The 21,415-nt window shown below is 45.6% G+C and overlaps 1 protein-coding gene across 3 annotated transcripts in view; it reads right to left on the bottom strand.

Moving 5' to 3' along the window:
- AK9 (adenylate kinase 9) overlaps positions 1-21,415 on the bottom strand; it is a 1,394,796-nt gene that overhangs the window by 670,296 nt on the left and 703,085 nt on the right. For all 3 annotated transcript variants that reach the window (XM_086926806.1, XM_086926808.1, XM_086926807.1), the window contains exon 24: positions 10,060-10,143. In XM_086926806.1, coding sequence (XP_086782932.1) covers positions 10,060-10,143 — 84 coding nt within the window. The remainder of the gene's footprint in view (positions 1-10,059; positions 10,144-21,415) is intronic.

Here is a 21,415-nt window from a genome sequence, read left to right as displayed (position 1 = left end):
ACAATTAACTGAATGCGATCGGGAGTGAGCTGTCTCCCCACTTTGGACAGCAAGTGACCCAAGTACACAACTTGCTGAACACAGAATTGTAGCTTCGAAGGAGACACCTTGTGTCCCTTGTCGGCCAGAAAATGTAAAACTGTCAGTGATGCTTGTTCACATTCGGGCTCACTTCGTGCGGTGATCAGTAGATCATCGACGTATTGCAGTAAAGCGGTGTTAACTGGCATTTGAATACAATCTAGTTGTCTTTTCAGTGCTTGACTGTAGATGCTGGGGCTTTCTGTGAATCCTTGAGGTGCGCGTGAAAATTGGAAGCTGCGTCCATTTAAACTGAATCCGAAGAGATATTGGCTCTCTGGATCAATAGGCACGCTGAAGAAGGCGTTCTTGAGGTCAATTACAGTAAAGAACGTCGCTTCTGAATCAATAGCAGTCAATAGGGATGAGATGTCGGGAACCACAGGGTACTGTGGTATAATGCATTTATTCAGTTCTCGAAGATCAATCACCAGCCGATATACTGGCGGTGCATTGGGATCGGTACGTTTAAGAATCGGAATGATCGGTGAATTACAGACATTGGAGTCGGTCTCTACGACCACTCCTTGGGCAATGAGCTCTTCAATGATTTTCAGTAAAGCCACTACAGCATCGGGTGGTAACTTGTATTGTCTGATTCTCGGTAAAACAACACCTGCCTTGAGTGTAACGCGGTATGGGGTGATATGCATGCAACCTACATCAGTTGGGCCTTTTGCCCACAAGTAATCTGGCACCTTTTTCAATCTGGCATCGAATTCTCGCAAAACATAATGACCCTTGAAATCCCGTAGAAAGAGTCTAACTCCCTCCGGGATACAGCAGATTATAGCTCCTAGAGCCTTCAATGTTTTAATTCCTAACAGATTTTCCGGACATGATTTTGTAAGTAACAAGTCTGTAACACGTGATAATGGACCCACAGCCAGGGGGACTGGTTCTGATACCTCATTTACAATAGGCTGTCCTGAAAAACCAAGGGAAACATTCTGTGAGCCTGAGAGGGGTGCCCCTGGGACTTCATCATGGCTGATCGTAGTGCGACTTGCCCCTGTGTCAATTAAAAACTTTCTGTCTTTTCCCAATACGTGACTGTGTACATAAGGACCTTCTTGATCTACAGGAATTTCAATAAGAGGCAAGCCACCTTCCCTCTCTAGGCTGTTTCATGTATATCGGGGGTAATCTGGGTATGCGGACTGGGCATACTGGTACATCTGTTGCGAAACTTGCTGAGACGCGGCAATGGGCTGTGGCTGTGGTACCGCTACTGTCTGTGCTGGAGGTGAAGAAGCATGCATAGGCTGTGTATTCTGTGTATTCTGTGAAGACTGATGCTGGTTATGGTCTTGTCTAGGCGGATGCGGTCTTTCTTTAGTTTTACCTGTTGCTATATTATGTTTCAGGACTGGGCATTCATGTACGTAATGACCTGGCTGCTTACAGTAATTGCATGTCCCTTTAACGGGAGCTGTAGTGTGACTTGTCTGGGTCCCACCCTTTCTCTGACCGTCGGCTGGGACCGTCTGAGCTACTAACATTTTCATCTTCGTGTCTTTCATGCGTTTCTGTTCCTGATCCTGCTCTTCTCTAATTCTGTTCTGATGATATTGGAGCATCTGTAACATCTGGGATGGTGTATTTGCCTGCCAAGTACTTTCAACTTTGTACACTCGGTTTTTAACTAATGGTAGGGAATTCTCGACTAGTTTTGATACAAAAAGGTGCGGATATGACTCGCTACTTGGTTTGAGGCCACTATTGATAATGAAACATTTCTCGAATCTTGAATAGAAGTCACTAGTATCTTCATCATGTTTCTGTTTACAAGACGAGATCGCGTCCCAATCTTCCTTTCTAGTTGTCAATAATCTTGGCAGGACCTGTACTATCAAACCGGGTAATGCTTTAGTCTTATCCCCAAGGCCTACCCCTGGGACACGTTTATTTTCTTCCTCTTCTATTTCTGCCCATGCAATCTTTGTGTCTCCCACCTCCCATTCCTTTTCCTTTAGTTTCTCGTAGATGCCCGTGGGCAACAGTACTTTTAACATTTTCATGATATCATCATATGTGTAATCCCCCATCAGTAACATGTCTTTAAGCTCTCTGTGAAAACCTGCGGGATCTTTATCATGACACGGTACTAGTTTCTTCATTTCTAACAGTTCTAACTTGGTCAGAGGCGTGTGTACATATACACGTTTCAAAAGGTGATCCGTACCCATAACAGGGTGTACTTCTCGTAAGGGGTTCTGACTTTCAATGCCACCCCCGCATTGCATGTGATACGTTTTTCTTTCTGGAGGCGGGGCGGAAACATATTCGGAGCTTATGAAAGTGTCATATCTACGGCGTTGTTCTAGAATTATTTGAATTAATTTGGTACTTAAGCCTCTCCATCTATCCATGAGTAGTGCTTCTAGTGTTTCGTGTAGGGGACCTGGATCAGAATGATGGTTTCTGTATTTGATGAGGAGGTGCTGAATCATGTATACACCTGCTAATTTCTGCTCGTCTGGGGAAAGGTTCAGAAATGTCTGCGCTACTGTGTCATCATTATATATGTCTGGATTTTCGGCCCATGATACGGCTGATCGGGCTAGTTCTTGTTCATCCATAGAATTGAGCACGTGGTACCCTACTCGATCTCGAAGCCTTTTATCAGTTTCCTGGAACTGATGTTCAGCAGAATTCGGGTTTGTCAAGGCAGAGAAAAAAACTCTCTTGCTTTCTGGACGGATGCCTTTCCTAAGGTAATTTCCCTTACCTACATATGCTATAGTATCTGCAGCTCTTTCTGGTTCTTCAAGTTCTTCTTCCTCCTCGGAGGAAGCTTTTTCTTTCTCTTTTTGGTGTACTGCTAGCACTGCTTTCCTAATTTTCCTGTACATAGTGGCTATGCAAGTCCCCTTATCATGTTTTCCTTCAGCTATATTTTGACCCCACTTGTTCAGTGCATCTAATTCACTCTGATCTGTTCCAGGCCTATCTCGTTCTCTTATTAGACAGTTTATGAAAAATCGTAGTATCTGTGCTTGAATGTCAACTTTCTGTTTCTCCATGGCCTCCTTAATACTGTCAGGGTCTTTCCCTGTCTGAACAAACTCATATATTCTATCCAGACGATCTTTCATTCCTACATAGCATAGCAAGATATCAGTAGCAGATCTTAACCGTAGTGATGCCAATATCATTAGATCGTCTTTTCCGGGTACTGGATCGTATCTGCAAACTGAAAGGTTTTCTTTAAATGCGTCAAAGCGGGGTGACCTGAACGTGAGAGGACTCTGCATATCCCTGAGATTTAATCTGTGTGTCAATGGCGGGGTCCGAGGACCCGCGGTTGCACCTCCTGAAGCGGAGGCTTGTGCAGTATCTCCCTGTGGAGTCGGTATCTGAACTTGAATTTGTCGTTTAGTTAGATCAGGTAAACGTGGTTTCGGTAGGTCTATTTTGGGTGCGGGAAGTGGCGGGGCTGGCGGAACGGGGGAGGTCTGTCGCGGTACTGGCGGAACATGATCTGGGGGCGGGGTGCCCCCGTCCCCGTCAGTAGGCAAGGTGCGAACAGGCAGATTGGTGTAAGCCGGTGCTACATCCTCTAGATAAGAATTTAGGAATATATCTTTAGTAGTCTTATGCATTACTTTAGTTGGGATCAATGGTGGCGGTAAGTTTTTCGGTATTTCTGATAGGGCCTCAGGTGTACCCTCGGCCGCAAGATACATACCGTTTACAAGATTATGTCGTGCGCGGTCTATCTGTTCAGTTTTTACTCGGATCCCCTCAGTAACTAGTTCGTTTTCTTGGGCTTTCTCTGATTCTTTAAGTCTGTCTTCTCTACGGAGTGCTCTTTCAGCACGTTTATGTGATTCCTTACGCCAAAATTCTATGGCGTCTTTCTGAGATTGTCTGGCTTTCTTTTTCCATAGTGCTTCCTCTACCTTCATGATGCACTCGGCATCCCATGTTCCGTTAACGGGCCATCTGTGTCTTTCGTCTAGGTGTTTAGTATAGTCAGTCCATAAGTCTAGATACAATATGGCGTCTATGCCGTGCTTATGGTACATAAAGTTACCTGGAGTGTCCCTAGGGGGGATAGGAATTTCTTCCTCTAGTATCCCTTTCCTAGTTCCTATCTGCTTTAACTTGTTGAAAAACGGCATTTTGCTTACTTAGTACTGAATGCTCAATCCTTAGTTTACTTAATACTGGGTACAGCTAATTGTACAAGAAACACAATAATTCACATAAAAAACGGTCACATTCACATTCATACCACGACATTAATCACATGAAAAGACATTTGAGACATAGATGACTACCCCCTATACTGGATGTACTGCTAAACAGTACAGATACACTGGTGTAACAGTGCAGAAATTCAGAAATTCAGAATACTAGATATACTGCTAAACAGTACAGATACACTGCCTAAAAACAGTGCAGACCGGACTTGTGTACCCAAACCCGTCTAGATACGTCCCAGCAATGGTACTCACCGGGAAGCACGGAAACAGAAGGCCTCGGAAAACTCGACTGGACTCGATTCGACACTTCGGAAAAACTTCGGAAAACTTCGGAAAATTTCGGAAACCTGGTGGGCCTCTTGACACCTCGGACCTTGCTTCTTTCGGCTAGGCTCTGGTCGGGATCCTCCGCACTCCTCACCGCCTCGTCTGGGCACTGATCGCAGTCTTCGTCACCTCCGTGGGTCAGAGGGAGATGCAGGAAATCCTGCCGGTACGCGTAGTTTCCATCTAACTGATGGCAGGGGACATAGCTTGCAACGCACCAACCGGCGCGTGAGGTGGGGGAGGGGTCCCTATTCGGGCGCCAAAATGACGTAAATAATTAATTTACTCTCTTAATTTCTATGCAGGTAAGTACTTAATCAATAATAACTCAATCGGAAAGAAAGAAAACAGAGTCCGTGGTGTTAGAGTTCTTAGGGGTTTTATTCCTCAAAAAGGAATGGTCTAGACCAGGATATCATGTTCTGACCACCACAGGGGTGTCAGAAGGGATAGAGCGCCACATTTTATTACATTACATAGCTTATATACTTAATTCATGTCATAGGAAACAGTTATAATGGGCGTAACAGCTGAGAGAAGACAAGATAACAGTATACACGTGTTACAAGTACGTGATCAGAAGGCGTGAACTAGAGGTGTGTGCTAGAAACGTCACAGGTAGGTGTCAAAAAGGGGTGGCACTAACAGAAATGTTGCAATGTCAGCAGAAATCGGAAGCTTGGATGCGCGCGCAGCTGCATGACGTGTGATTGGCGTGAAGCTGGAGGGTGCAGGGGGCTTGACATTTGCACCGACGGAAAGAGACAGAAGTCTGGCATGTCAGATCAACTTGTGCTTCTATCATATCTGATATCTGGTGTTTAGGAACTAAGCTATCTGGGCGGAAAAGGTCTCGAGGGCAGAAGCTATTCTATACTGACTGTGAGTGCGTGCATAAGCGCCTGAGTGTCTGTATGAGAAGCGTGGGGGCATGGGCCTTCCATGGGAGCATGGCAACAAGGGCTATGAATTAAGCTTGGATTAGTTGCATAGAGACAGGTCGGCCCCTTGGCTCTGCAGCTGAGGGGAATGTTTACTGAAGCTAGCAGGCAGGAATGTATTTTCGGGGAGCGGAACAGATAACTCGAAGGTTATAGTCAATCTTGGCAGACAGCAGGCTGAGCTGAGCGCGAGGGGCCGCGCTGAAAGTAAGTCAGAGTTCACGGGTACAGAGGCAGCCTGGGCAGAGGCCCTTGGAGTCAGAAGCCAGAAAAGAGGCTCGGTGGCAGAAATTCAGGGCCTACTCAGCTAGAGCTGAAAAACGTAGAAGTACACTACAAAAAGACGTTGGCATAGCATACTTAGGAACGGGCTATCCAACCCATTCAGGGTGGGTCTGAAAGAGGACATGTTGACGTTGGACGCAAATGTATTTGCGTCTTCATAGCTGGTACAGGAGGGAAGTTACATGCACTTTAACTCGTACATGGAGACGGTGGGGTACGCGCTAGGGAACACAACTTGACCATAAAATTTACATTTCCTCAATGCGTCCGGCTAACTGCTCCTCCCACCAGCCCATGAAAAGGTTCGCGTAACTGGGGGCGAAGCAGGTACCCATCGCGGTGCCCTGTGACTGTCTATATATGTCCCCATCAAAAACAAAAAAATTGTTGTTAAGGCAGAATTCGATCATCCCAACAATCATGTTTGAATGATCGGCCATGGAGATGGAACGGGTCTTGAAGAAATGTTTGATGGCATTCAATCCCAGTTGGTGCTTGATGCTGGTATACAAGCTACCAACATCCAGGGTGATAAGCATATAGTTATCCTCCCAGGGTATGCCATTGATACTGGTCAGAAAATGAGTACTGTCTCTAAGGTAGGATGGTAGTGCCAGAACATATGGTCTTAAGAAATGGTCAATGAATCTTGACATATTTTCCAGCAGAGAGCCCATGGAGGACACAATGGGTCTCCCTGGGGGGTCTGCCCTGTTCTTGTGGAGTTTGGGCAAAAGGTAAAGAACAGGGATCCGGGGATGTGGGCAGTAAAGATAATAGAATTCCTCCCACTCAATTAAACCCTTTTCTCTCCACTCAACTAGCATCTCCCTGTAAGTTACATTAGAACACAGCACATCATTCATGTTAGATTTGGAATAGCATGAGGCATCCTGTAGTTGGCGGGTACCCTCTGCCAGGTATTTCCCTATCAATTCGTACAGAACTGATTCTTGAAAAGTTGTAACTGGGATTGCTGGAGCCCGGCTCGGACCGCCCGCCGACAGTGCTTCTCCACTACCGGCACTCGTGAAAAGAAGTTGTTTACGTGGAAGCGCTGACCCCTGCTCCGGCTTGGTGAGATTCGGGAACGCTTGCCGTTCCAGGTGCACTGCCGCACCTCCTGCCGCTGACTGCGACACCAGACGTGGAATCCGAACTCACCGATCACTGAGGCTAATCCAGACGCCCCTTGTGGAACTCTACTCTCTATCGAGGTGAGCGATATTCTGCCGCTTTTCCAACAAGCCCTGTGTGCGCGTTTTCGCGCCACGCAACATTTTCACGGGCACGCTCTTCTCAGAAGGGTAAGAGACATTCACACAGCCTAAGCACGGCAGGGAGCCGGTTTTCATTGCGAACAGGCGTGTTCGCTTACCGGCGTGTTCTTTACCTTTTGCCCAAACTCCACAAGAACAGGGCAGACCCTCCAGGGAGACCCATTGTGTCCTCCATGGGCTCTCTGCTGGAAAATACGTCAAGATTCATTGACCATTTCTTAGGACCATATGTTCTGGCACTACCATCCTACCTTAGAGACAGTACTCATTTTCTGACCAGTATCAATGGCATACCCTGGGAGGATAACTATATGCTTATCACCCTGGATGTTGGTAGCTTGTATACCAGCATCAAACACCAACTGGGATTGAATGCCATCAAACATTTCTTCAAGACCCGTTCCATCTCCATGGTCGATCATTCAAACATGATTGTTGGGATGATCGAATTCTGCCTTAACAACAATTTTTCTGTGTTTGATGGGGACATATATAGACAGTCGCAGGGCACCGCGATGGGTACCTGCTTCGCCCCCAGTTACGGGAACCTTTTCATGGGCTGGTGGGAGGAGCAGGTAGCCGGACGCATGGAGGAATTCGACACCCAGGTTGCCCTGTGGCTGCGCTATATCAACGACATTTTTATTATTTGGAACGGTTCAGAGCAGACTGCCATTGACTTTGTCAGGAAACTCAATCACAATGACCTTAATTTGGTCTTTACTGCCAACTACAGCAAGAAGGAAATTGAGTTCCTGGATATAGCTATTAACATCAATGGCCCCATCATTGAAACTACTCTACACCGCAAGAAAACGGCAGGTAACAGCATACTCAGGGCCAATAGCTCGCACCCCCGTAATTTGATACAAAGTATCCCCTATGGGGAACTGCTGAGGGCCAAGAGGAACTGCAGTACTACAGAATCCTTTGAAAGAGAGAAACAAGTGATGTGTGACAGATTTATTGAACGTGGATACAACAGTAAAACCATCCAGTATGCATGTGAAAGAGTTGAAAAGATTGCTAGGACTGATCTGCTCTATCCTACCAAAGAACGAGATAGTAGTAAGAATGTAAGGTTCATTACTACTTATTGTGGTCAAGCTAATGCGATAAGAGACATTTTCAATAAGCACTGGCATGTCTTGTTGAATGATGAACATCTCAAATCTGACCTGGCTAGTAACCCTCAGATTACATTTAGAAAGAGCAGATCTTTAAAAGATGAACTCAGCCACAATCATGTCACACTTACCAGGAATGTCACTGCCCCAACCAGAACTGGCTACAAGTGTTGTAGAAAGTGCAAAGCGTGCAGGGGAAGTGTTAATTGTGACAAACTGGTGGTCCCAACCACAGGAAAGGAATTCCATATAAGAAAATACCTGACCTGTGATACCACTTATTGTGTCTACATCTTGATAAGTCCATGCAATAAATGGTATGTTGGTAGTAGTAAACATACAGCCAAGAAGAGAATCTTGGAACACCTACGAGTCATCAGAAATAAAACCAAAACATACCCTGTTGCTCGCCACTTCCAGACACACCACTTCAGTGATGAAACCAAACTCCGCATGGTGGTGATTGATAAGATAGATCTGGGAGTGAGAGGGGGGAACTGTGAACTTTCCCTGAGGAAACTTGAATCAACCTATATCATTGATTTCCATTGTACTATACCCGGGGGCCTCAATGTCAATGAAGAGCTTGCAATACATCTACAGTAAAATTTTAAGTGGCATTGTAGCTTGTCAGTACTGTCTTTCAGTAATTTTAAATTCTCCTTTTCTTTCAGACATGTAGAACGTGTTTTGCAGAGTAGGTTTATTGTGAAGAACTCATCTTTTGAAGAGACACTGGACCTATGGTCAATACCTAGCCCACTGGGGCAAGAACATTATGTCATTATTTTGACTCCTTTGACCACGCCCACTGGGGCGAGGAAGACGTTTTGGTTTTTGAGGTCCCGATTTGCCCACTGGGGAACCATGTTTTGTTTGGCAATCCTTTCAAGAAATTACCATTGATGGATTCTATAATTCTATAATATGTGCATTTTGAATCGCCCACTAGGGCGCTATGTTTTGGCTTGCATTGAATATTGAATTAACTCTACTGGATATGTTTCCATATGTTCTTCACAATTCCCCTTGTGTGTGTCATAATGCTATTATACAGGCTTTAAAGACATACTAAGATGGCCGACACATTTACTACCATGTTAGTTGAACCTGCAAAACAGTCCTTTCTTTATGTTTTTTTCACTTGTTTGTGGATTTAAATGGATGTGTTTGTGGCGAGACGGTAAGCGTGATCAAGGCTTAACCGCCGAAACGCGTTGTTGTTGCCAATAAATCTACATTATATTTGCACAGAAAAAGTGTCCGGGCTATCAATTCGTACAGAACTGATTCTTGAAAAGTTGTAACTGGGATTGCTGGTGCCCGGCTCGGACCGCCCGCCGATAGTGCTTCTCCACTACCGGCACTCGTGAAAAGAAAATATATATATATATATATATATATATATATATATATATATATACACACACACAGAGTTCAACAATGTGTTCCTCAGATGGCTTAATTATTCCAGCGTGGTGTCAATGTTGTGGGTTGGACCGACAGACTTACCAAAAAACTCCTGCTGTGTTACTTTAAATCCATTTTTTTTATCTGGACTTCTATTTTGTGGAAGCTGACAGGGTGCAGAATCCATTCCCACTACTTAGAAACCAGCAGATGGACAAATGAAAATCGTAATGTACCTCAAAGAGTAAGCGAGTGCTTCTAAGAAGCTTGCAGATGTAGTAGTGTAGTGTAGATGTAGGAGTGTGTATGTGATAAACCTCTTATCGAGACCAGAAAAGACCATCATGAAAAGGTATTTAGTTTGGAAAAGTTTCAGCCACCTACATTATTAACTAACCTGTGTCTGGGGCTGCTGATGTCGCCTCCTGCAACTGGTCTGTGGTAACGTCTAGTAGTGCTTTGCTGTCAACGATTTTTGAGCCTGAGGACATGGAGAATAAGGAGAGTGTGAAAATTGCTAAATGTCATTTTGCATGGTGTTCCAAAAAACAACTGGACATCTGCCAGTTAATACTGGGCACGATTTATACAGTAGCGGCCGGCAAGGATCGGTGGTGGCTGGGCAAGGGGATTATTAAAACATTTTTTTAACTTACCTTACCGCCTCTCCGTCATTTCCCCTCGGAACAGAAAGCAGGCATCTAGGCTCCCCTGACCAATCACAATCATGAAGGCTGCAATGCAGGCCAAACAGTAATTGCCCACTTAGGAGGGTGCTACCACTCTTTCCCTGCCCTGCAAGCAGAGCTGCCCGCCCCATCACACAAAGCTGCATTACATTACGTTTAAGCATGGGCGAATTTTGCGAATCTCGCGTTCGCGAATTTTGCGGATTTGCGAACTCGCAATCCGCAAAAATCCGCGAATTCTTTTTTTTTGTGTTCGCGCAGGTTTCTGCCAGTTCGCGAGGGTTTTGTACAATTTCGCAAACGCGAACTTACCTGTCGGGTCGCAAGTTTTGCGAACTTGTTGTTTCTACGTGTCCAGCCTGTTTGGGACACTCTTCTTCATCACTGCCACCCTCTGTCACCACTGCCACTCTCTGACTACTCATGCCACCCTCTGGCCCACCCATGCCACCCTCTGTTTCATCACAGCACCCTCTGGTTGTCCAGTGTACATTATTGTGGCAAAGCAAAGCACACCTTCCCTGCCTCAAGTGACCTGAATTAATTTGGGGCTGATTAATGTGTCACAGAATATTTTTTTAGCTGGCACCTGCTTCCTTAGTGCTTCCTGATTAGTGATCTTTTGCACTTGCTAAGTGCTTTCATTGTTGCAAAATTAGTTACAACACCTGCCCTGCCCCAACTGACAATAATGAATTAGGGGCTGATTAATGTGTCACTGTTGGATTTGAACTTCCAGCCTGGCTCCTGCTTGTCTCCCTTAGCTGTAATTCAGGACCTTTGTGGCATATGTGTAACTATTCTGAGGGTCAGAGCAGGGTCACATAATAGTTGCAAGTAGGCAACTGAACTCTGGAGGGGCCCCTCAGGAAGCACTACAGGAAATGGCTACTAATGATGAGCTTGAACTTTTGAACCTGGTAAGTAGTTTCAGTTTTGCTAAGATCGTATTTCTGCAATTTAGCGCTTATTCGCGGGGCGCGAAGTTGAACTGGGAAGCCGCGAACTCACGCGAACAGTGCGAGCAAGCCATAAAATCCACTGCTCGCGGATTTGCGGATTTCGCGGGAAATTCGTGAATCTCGCGGATTGCGAATTTACCGAAAATCCGCGAGCGGAACGGATTTTCCGCCCATACTTAATTACGTTATCATTTTATTTTGATTTTATTGCACTGCTTCATAGCGGTGGGGCGACGCTCCTCCGCCTTAGAAGAGGTCTCACCACTGGACTTATAGTTACCTTAGGGAATGAGTTACAGATACTTGAGATAACTATAACTGTTGGATTGCAGTGGTTTTGTACGTTTTAAATGGCATGTTTTAACTAACATGTAACTATGACGTCACTTTGAAAAACATTTTTAACTTACCTTACCGTCTCTCCATCATTTCCCATCGGAACAGAAAGCAGGCATCTAGGCTCCCTTGACCAAACACAACGCTGCTATGCAGCGTTGTGATTGGTAAGCACCCAGGCTCCCCTGACCAATCAGTGTTGTGATTGGTCTGAGTGCCATGGTTCGAAGCTCAGCCAGGGACTGGGGGTCTGTCCATGTTCTCCATGAAGGCTGCAATTCAGGCCAAACAGTCATTGCCCACTTAGGAGGTTGCTACCACTCTTTCCCTGCCCAGCAAGCAGAGCTGCCCACCCCTCCCCATCACACAAAGCTGCTGCAGAGGGGCAAAATAAAATGATAATAACATTATGGTATCATTTTATTTTATTTTCTTGCACTGATTCATAGAGGTGGTGTGACGCTCCTCCGCCTTAGAAGAGGTCTCACCACTGGATTTATAGTTACCTTGGGCATGAGTTACAGTTACTTGAGAGAACTATAACTGATGGATTTCAGTGGTTTTGTAAGTTTTAAATGGCATGTTTTAACTAACATGTAACTATCAGACAGATTCATCAAAGACCCGTTTTGCGAGTCTTTAATAGCGATTCATAAGGAATCGCTATGACAGACTCGCAAAACGGGATTCATGTAGGATTCGCAAAATAAAATGCGATTGCTACACATTTCTTATTTGCGATTAGCAAATTACTAATCGCAAATAAGGAATAACTCCCCATTCATTCCTATGGGCCAAAAGGCCCATAGGAATGAATGGTGAGTTTCCCTTATTTGCGATTAGCAATTTGCTAATCGCAAATAAGATAGCGATTTAAAGGGTGCCAGGGGTGTCCAAAGGACACCCTGTAGCACCCCTTAAATGCAAATTTAAACAGGTGTTGCGCACACACATATCCAAAGGACATGTGTGTGTGTAACATGCAAAAGGAAAAAATGCACAAAAGTGCTTTTTACTCTTTTTTCGCAATTTACCACGAAGTCAGACTTTGTGGTAAATTGCGACCAAATATTGCGAATTCGCAATTTCAAATTGGTTGATGAATTGCATTTAAGGAATCTCTATTAGAGATTCCTTAAATCCAATTCCTCGCAAATTTGCGATTTCGCTAATAGCGATTTTTGCATTTGGGATGATGAATCCCAAATGCTTAAATTGCACTCGCAAAGGGCCAGATTCTCAGAATCTGGCCCTTTGCGAGCGCAATTTCGCTTGATGAATCGGGCTGTTAGACGTCACTTTACCCTTTGTTTTTCAGTAATTTTCAAGGCTTGATCGTGTTGATTTTGTGATTTAGTATAAATCCGCTTATAGTTTTTGAGAAATTAATATTTGTATATCTGGATGGTTGGGTCTGAGGGACTTGCACAAGAGTCTCGCAATAGCAGCAATTAAAAAATAGAGCATTCTAATTGGATCAGGAAGTTTTTTTTCTTTTGGGCCAATGAGCTCCCACTGGAGTCAGATTTGCACGAGAGCCATTGCCCAGATTGGCTGCCAGTAACATAAGAAAAAAGTTGCTGGCAGCCATTACTGGACTCAGATGGAGTCTTCGGTCATGCAGTTTAAAAAACCCAAAATATATATAAAGGAGGCTGAGTGTGGATATTTTGACCCACCAAACCCTATGGAGGGGCCCAGAGAGACCCCCAGGGACTAAATTAAAAACATTTAAATAAGGGTTTTGCGCAATCCCATGGGACTCCTGTGGGATCGGGGCAAACAAAAAAAATGGTGGCCACCATTTTTGAATGATTGTATTTGTAAAAGGGGTGTGAATGGCCCCCTGAGGCGATAGTATCCCCGTGGACCCCATCCCAGTGGCCCCAATGTATTAAATAAGGGGAGGGTGGCATACAACCAACATTCCCGAGCCTTGTTAGGCTCCAGGGGATGTAATCATATACAAAGGGGCGAGCAGTCACCCAAGGGGGTTGTGGGAAATCTCCCAAAATGCATGGAAAAGGCTATGTGCTGCAGGGTGTTGGATTGGATGCAGGACATGGCCACACATGACTAAAGGCTATGTGTGATATGAGGTTGGCTGCCTCTGGTGGTAGCTGGCCCCAGGCCCTACTGCCAGCCCCCTGTTGCGCAAAAGGCCATGCACGACAGGTGGGTTAGCTTTATATGTAGTAATATTACTTTATGTTAAAAAAAACCAAAAAATTAACTGAAATAACATACGTTAAAGTAACATTATAGTTAGGTGAATACATCTGTACCCGAATACTGTTTGGAACTGAAACCCCCACACAGAATTCCACCAGTGATAGTAAGCAGAGCTAACTTTAACTTGCGCCCTGGCATGCAATCAGATAGAGAAACAATATGGTAGTTACCCGCACCTATGTAAACTATAAAAGAAACTAACACACTCATTAGACAATATCGTCAGTGATGTAATCAATTATGTCATTTGAGGTGTCATGGGCGATTTCATAAATGAAGTCATAAAACATGTCATGAGTTAAATAATAAGTGAGGTCATAAGCAGTGCACGGCAGAGGCTAAAATTCTAGTTAGCTTTGCTAACTGTAACCGGTGAATTTGTGTGTTTCTTTGAGTTTCAATTGCTATGGTGGCACAGACTTTATCACCTAACCATAACGTCACGCTAACCTTTGGGTTTTTCAGTGAATTTCTAAGGTTTTTTATGTAAAGTAAAATATAATACCAATTCCTAACTATAACATCACTTTAACCTTTTTTTTATTCAGTGAATATATATAGGCCACTGTAGTATTTCTACTATATCTACTTTGATCCAGATCGAACAAACAAAGGAGCACTATGATGAGGAAAGAAGAACAGCAAAGATAAGCAAGGAAAAAGGGTCTCAGTCTTGTGAAACACCACTAGAGGGTAGGGTTGGGCAGGAAGTAGGAAGGAGAATGGCTGAAGGGGGAAACTCTTCCAACTAAACAATTAGGAGGAGCAGGGAGGGAGGTTTAAGGGGAGAAGGCATATCCATAAAAAGAGGAGAAAGAGTAGAATAAAGGAGAAACACCCAGCTAGCATAAATTATTTTTTCATCTAGTAGGGAATTCACCAGGCTGGTATTATCAGTCTGATGAATGCCAATATAGGTGAAAAGAAATTGACAAAGGGAGTTTGTTAATAACAAATAATCAGAACGTGTTTGATCAGGTTCGATTTCTTTAAGAAAAAACATATCACCATCTCTCCTTATTGAAGGCATTCTGACACAATGTCTGGAATCTCTCCAGACCCGAGATTTGGAGTCTCTAGACCCTCTGGCATCACATACGTACTCGGAATACCATTATGGGACAGAAAACCATATAGACTGTGACCCATGCAACCCCATGAGCACTACATGAGGAAGGTGCATGTTAGACAACAATCTGTCCTATGAGGCTCACTGGAGTATTTGTGGACTTCAAATCTCTTTTTGCCATGAATAGACACTTTCAAAATTAACACTACGAATGTACTATAAGATTTTACTAAAATCAAAAAACTTTTCTAATGTACACCATATGTATGGTAGTTACTATAATGACAAACAAGATAGTTGCAAATACATTAGTCAACAAAAGGTAAAGTAAAGCAAAAGTTACTTATTTTGGGTAACAATATATATGTAAGAAACATTAGTTAATGTTAGATTCCTTACCTTAGAATATCCCCAGGCGTCAAACAGGATCCGGAAAGCAGTACCCCTGCGCGTCGGTAGGCGTCGTCTGCGGCTCAGCGTCCATCGTCGGCGTTGTGATCGCCGGGATGACGTCGTCGGAGTACTGAGATGCCTTCCTCGCATGCTGTCGTCAGTTTTGTACATAGCTTTCCGCGCCAGGAACGCAGAGCCATGCAAGAAACCGACACTGGTGCCATGAAACTAGGGCCTTCAAAGGGAGAAACCTTAATCCTAGTTATCGGATCGTAGAACGGGGAGGATGGATGGGGCGGTAAGGAATCTAACACTAACTAATGTTTCTTACAGATATATCATTACCGAAGGTAAGTAACTTGTGCATCTGAAAGAAACACGTTAGTGTTAGATTCCTTACCTTATTTATTTATTTATTATTTATTATTTAAGCTTGTAGAGCGTGACAGCTACCCGTAAGGGTCTCCCGGCGCTAAGATACTGCAGCTAACAAGGGATGGATTGGCCAATTAGTTATAGATCGAAAAGTCAGGTCTTAACAGCTTTACGAAAACAAATAAGGCTGTCCTCAGACCGAATGGCCAAAGGAAGGGAGTTCCATATTTTGGGCGCTAAGTAAGAGAAGGAACGGCCTCCCATTCTAGAGAGTTTGATCCTGGGTACTGAGAAGAGGCATTGGGAGGAAGAGCGGAGAGAACGGGAAGGTGAGTACGATTTTACTAAAGTCTGTAGATAACTAGGTGCCGCCTTATGCCTGATCTTATGCATATAGGTGAGTCTCTTAAACTTCACCCGGTTTTCAATCTTCAACCAGTGAAGTTCATGAAGGTGGCTGGATATGTGGTCGGTTTTACGACATCCACTAAGAAGACGCGCTGCAGCATTTTAGACTAGTTGCAGGCGTCGGGTGACAGCCTTGGCCGCCCCCAGGTAGAGTATGTTGCCATAGTCCAACCGGGAGGTGACCAAGGCACTCACCACCGTCCTTCTTGTGTCAACAGGCAACATCCACAGAATCTTACGGAGCCAACGTATAATGGTGAAACACATGGCAGATACTTTACTAACTTGACATTGCATTGTCAGGCCCCTGTCGATGGCAACACCCAAATTTCGTACCTGCTCCACTGGTACAGGAAGGGGACCTAGGTTAGCTGGCCAGTGTCTCGAGGTCCACAGGTTAGGCTTCTGTCCTAGGACAAGGACCTCCGTCTTCTCGCCATTCAGTTTGAGAAGGTTGTAATTAATTAATTTTGCTATTTCTCCAAGACCAAACTGAAGGCAAGAGGAGGATGCCTCGCCACAGTTCGTAAGCGAGAAGATAACCTGGGAGTCGTCGGCGTATGTGAATAGCGTGAGACCGACATTGTCAGCTATATGAGCTAAAGGGGTAACATATGAATTAAAAAGCAGGGGACTGAGGATAGAACCCTGGGGAACACCATGGTACTGTGAATAGGTATTGGAAGTGGCAGAACGGGAAAAAATTTGAAAAGTGCGCTTAGGAAGAAAGGAGGCCAGCCAGTCCAAGGCTAATCCCTCCAGGCCCATGATGGCTAAGGCATCAAGTAGGATTTTGTGAGAAATAGTGTCAAATGCCGCTCTGAGATCAAGTAATATCAGCGCGGCCATTTCACCTTTGTCGAGCAGAGACCGTAGATTCTCTGTAACGCCCAGGAGAGTGGTCTCCGTTGAAAAACCCGGCCGGAAACCTGACTGTGAAGGATGAAGTAAGTTGTTGGAGCTCACATATTGAGTAAGATGAAAATGGATGTGGCGCTCCAAGACCTTGGAGAAAGCAGGTAACAGTGAAATGGGACGATAGTTGGCAAGAAGCTCAGGGTCGGCAGTTGGCTTTTTTAAAAGTGGTGTGACCATTGCATGTTTCCAGATGGCAGGAACCGTTGCAGTCGTTAGTGATAAATTAAGAATGGAACAGATCTTAGACAAATGCAAGGGATCAAGCGCCCTAAGTACAGAAATAGGGAGAGGGTCCAGGGGGGAACCAGATTTTACTTTACAAAGCAATTCCCGAAGACTCTCAGACTGTAATTCAGGCCAAGCAAGGAGCGGGTGACGAAGGGAGATTTCGGGCCGGTGTGCTTTCTCTACTGAAGCAGGTTGGACTATGGTCTTGTTATTAGAGTTACAAGAGGAGATGTCCTGGTGGATCTTCTCCACCTTGCTTAGGAAAAACTGGGCAATTTCATTGCATTTCCTGTCTGTCAGAGAAGGAGTTTGAGCTACTGTGGAGGAGCCTGCGAGATTTTTCACTAATCTTAATAAGACTTTAGAATTGTCAATGGCATCTGTTATAGATTTTGTCACAAAGTTGGCCCTAGTAGAGGCACACTCTTTGTGGTAAGATTTTAGAGCAATTCTGTAGGTCAAAGCTGCCTGCTGAGAATAGTCTTTGCGCCAAAGGCGCTCAAGCTTCTTACACCGAGACTTCTCAGCTTTTAATGCCGCGGTGTACCAGGGGGTGGGCATCTTATGACGTACATCCTGCTTTAGAGAGGTAGGGAGGACGGTGTCAATGGCATTTTTTAACCAGAAATCAAGCAGCATGGCAGAAGTTTCCACATCCACTAGTGCGGACAGTTCCAAAGGGAGATTGGAGGCAAGAGCTTTATTCAGACAGCCAATGTCCAAGTTCCTCCATTCCCTGCTCCTTTCCGCGTAGTTGCCTCTGTGCAGAGCTGCGGTGGTCAGAGCCGAAATTCTAAAATTAACTAGATAGTGATCTGACCAATGAACGGGCAAGGCCGGAAGACATTGCAGATCTGGCAGGTTGGAAAAGATGGGGTCTAAGAAGTGTCCACCTTTGTGTGTGGGACCATGATTATGTAGAATAATATTCATCGCATGAAGGTCAGTGATCAAAGTTGTAGCTGCACTATTTCTAAGGTCATCCAAATGAATATTAAGGTCACCCACAACTAGCAGAGTACAGACGTTAGGCAACAAGGAGGCAATGAGCTCAGGCAGGTGAGTGACCCAGTCATTGATTGGCCCTGGTGAGCGGTAAATAAGAATGCCATTCAGGGAAACTTTGGGATGAAGGACAAGTCTAAAAGATGCGGCTTCGCAATTTTGTAAGTTAATACGGTCTAAAAAACATTGATACACATTTTTGAAAATAATAGCAATGCCCCCACCAATTTTGGCCACCCTATCACACCTGACAATGGCATAATTAATCGAAGTGCTTCCGCGACATCCGGGCCCGAACCTTCATGGAGCCATGACTCCGTAACGAAGAGGGCATCCGGTTGTTCATCATTTAGAAGGTCAAAGATCTCACGTCTGTGCTTAGGTACGGAGCGGCAGTTCATACTAAGAAAATTATATGTTGTTTTAGAAACAATCAGCAGTTGAGGTGTGCAGCCATGACAAAGTTGGGGAACCTCAAGTGACAGGGAGCAGTTAGAGCAAAACTGTGAGGACTCAGTTGTTAGACTGAACATAGAACAGTCTGCATGGTGATAGGGCCTATAAGCTCACAATGAGTTGGCGCTGTAGGTGAGTCTAGGAAGCGACGTTGCAATTTGGCCAGGGAGTATGGCCTTCGGCGCGCCGCCGGCGCGCCCGCTGCGCCCGCCGCTGCGCCCGCCCGCTGCGCGAACGGGAAATCACTGCCATAAGTACTAAGAAAAGTGGGGGAGGGGCCAAGAGGACAAAAGGCGGGGTGGAAGAACCAGCTGGTCCGCAACCCGTCTCCTCACCCAAGATGGCGTCGTTCCGGTCAGCGTCTCACATCAGCCCCAAATCGGCTGCGGGGACAGCTGAGAGGACCCAGGTAGGTTAGAAAGTGCCCCAGCAAATGCAGCAGCTTTAAAAACAATGTAAAATTGAATTGTGCAAATAATGCAAATAGCGAGAAATCAAGGAACAACATTCATTAAACAATGGCCTTAGGCCCCGGCTTTCCGCCTCAGAGCTCAGGTTAGCAGCAAATCAGGGGGGGGGGGCCTCAAAAATAACGTTTTTTATACTGGCGAGGGAGGGGCGGAAGAACCAGCTGGTCCGCAACCCGTCTCCTCACCCAAGATGGCATCGTTCCGGTCAGAGTCTCACATCAGCCCCAAATCGGCTGCGGGGACAGCTGAGAGGACCCAGGTAGGTTAGAAAGTGCCCCAGCAAATGCAGCAGCTTTAAAAACAATTTAAAATTGAATCATGCAAATAATGCAAATAGCGAGAAATCAAGGAACAAAATTCAGTAAACAAATGCCTTAGGCCCCGGCTTTCCGCCTCAGGGCTCAGGTTAGCAGCAAATCAGGGGGGGGGGCTCAAAAATAACGTTTTGTATACTGGCGAGGGCAGGGCGGAAGAACCAGCTGGTCCTCAACCCGTCTCCTCACCCAAGATGGCGTCATTCCGGTCAGCATCTCACATCAACCCCAAATCGGCTGCGGGACAGCTGAGAGGACTCAGGTAGGTTAGAAAGTGCCCCAGCAAATGCAGCAGCTTTAAAAACTATTTAAAATTGAATCGGGCAAATAATGCAAATAGCGAGAAATCAAGGAACAAAATTCATTAAACAATGGCCTTAGGCCCCGGTTTTCCGCCTCAGGGCTCACGTTAGCAGCAAATCAGGGGGGGGCTCAAAAATAACGTTTTTTATACTGGCGGGGCGGAAGAACCAGCTGGTCCGCAACCCGTCTCCTCACCCAAGATGGTGTCGTTCCGGTCAGCGTCTCACATCAGCCCCAAATCGGCTGCGGGGACAGCTGAGAGGACCCAGGTAGGTTAGAAAGTGCCCCAGCAAATGCAGCAGCTTTAAAAACAATGTAAAATTGAATTGTGCAAATAATGCAAATAGCGAGAAATCAAGGAACAAAATTCATTAAACAATGGCCTTAAGCCCCGGCTTTCCGCCTCAGGGCTCAGGTTAGCAGCAAATCAGGGGGGGCTCAAAAATCACGTTTTTTATACTGGCGAGGGCCTTAGAGTAGATACCGCAGCAATCCCAACCCCGATGGTGGGTCTGCGAACCAATATCACACCAGGAAGTACTGGAGAACAGTAGGGCCAAAAAAGACATCTCTCCGGACTTGCCTGTCCAGGCAGTAGTGCTTGGCAAACGTGTGCAACGAGGCCCACATAGCTGCCTGACAAATATCCTGCAAAGGGACTCCCCGACCCAGGGCAGTAGTAGCCGCCGTGGCCCGAGTGCAATGGGGGCGCAGCCCCACAGGAGGCTCTTTTTTAGCCAAGGAATACCAGACCTTGATGCACAAAACGACCCACCGAGATATGGTCCGCTTGTGCATTGCCTGTCGCTTCTTAGCTCCCACATACCCAACAAAGAGTTGGTCGTCCACCCGGAACTGTTGTGTGCCGTCTAGATAAAAAGAAAGTGCACGTTTTGGGTCCAGACGGTGGAGCCTCACTTCCACTTTTGAGGGATGCGGCGGCAGAAGGAATGTGGGTAGGGTGATGGACTGCCCGATGTGAAAGGCAGTAACCACCTAGGGCAGAAAAGAAGGACGAGTCCTGAAAACAACTTTGTCTGGATGGACAGAGAGGAAAGGAGCCGTTGATGAAATTGCCTGGAGCTCACTCACTCTTCTGGCAGAGGTGATGGCAACCAGGAAAGCAAATTTGAGAGTCAGAAGACGAAGAGGGCAATTATGAAGTGGCTCAAAGGGGGCGCACATCAGATAAGTAAGAACCAGGTTCAAGTCCCACTGAGGCATCACAAAAGGAACAGGAGGTAACAAGTGCGTGATGCTTTTCAAGAATCTATTTACAACAGGGGACTTGAAAAGAGAAGGCTGATCAGGAAGCCTCAAGAAGGCTGAAATGGCCGAGAGATAGCCTTTGATACAGCCCAGAGCAGGGCCCTGCTGGGCAAGAGAAAGAAGAAAGAGGAGGACCTCTGAAAGAGGGGCAGTGAGTGGATCCACAGCCTTTGCTGTGCACCATGCCACAAATTTGTTCCACCTGCAGGCTTATACCGTTTTTGTGGAGGATCGCCTGGCTGCCAGAATGACATCACAGACTTCAGGAGGCAAGTCAAATGGCCTCAACTGTCACTGCTCAATCTCCACGCATGTAGGTGGAGACT

This window comes from Lissotriton vulgaris, chromosome 6 (assembly GCF_964263255.1).
Source record: "Lissotriton vulgaris chromosome 6, aLisVul1.2, whole genome shotgun sequence".
NCBI lineage: Eukaryota > Metazoa > Chordata > Amphibia > Caudata > Salamandridae > Lissotriton > Lissotriton vulgaris.
Note: the sequence above shows the minus strand (reverse complement) of the source record. Positions and strands in the feature narration are given on the sequence as shown.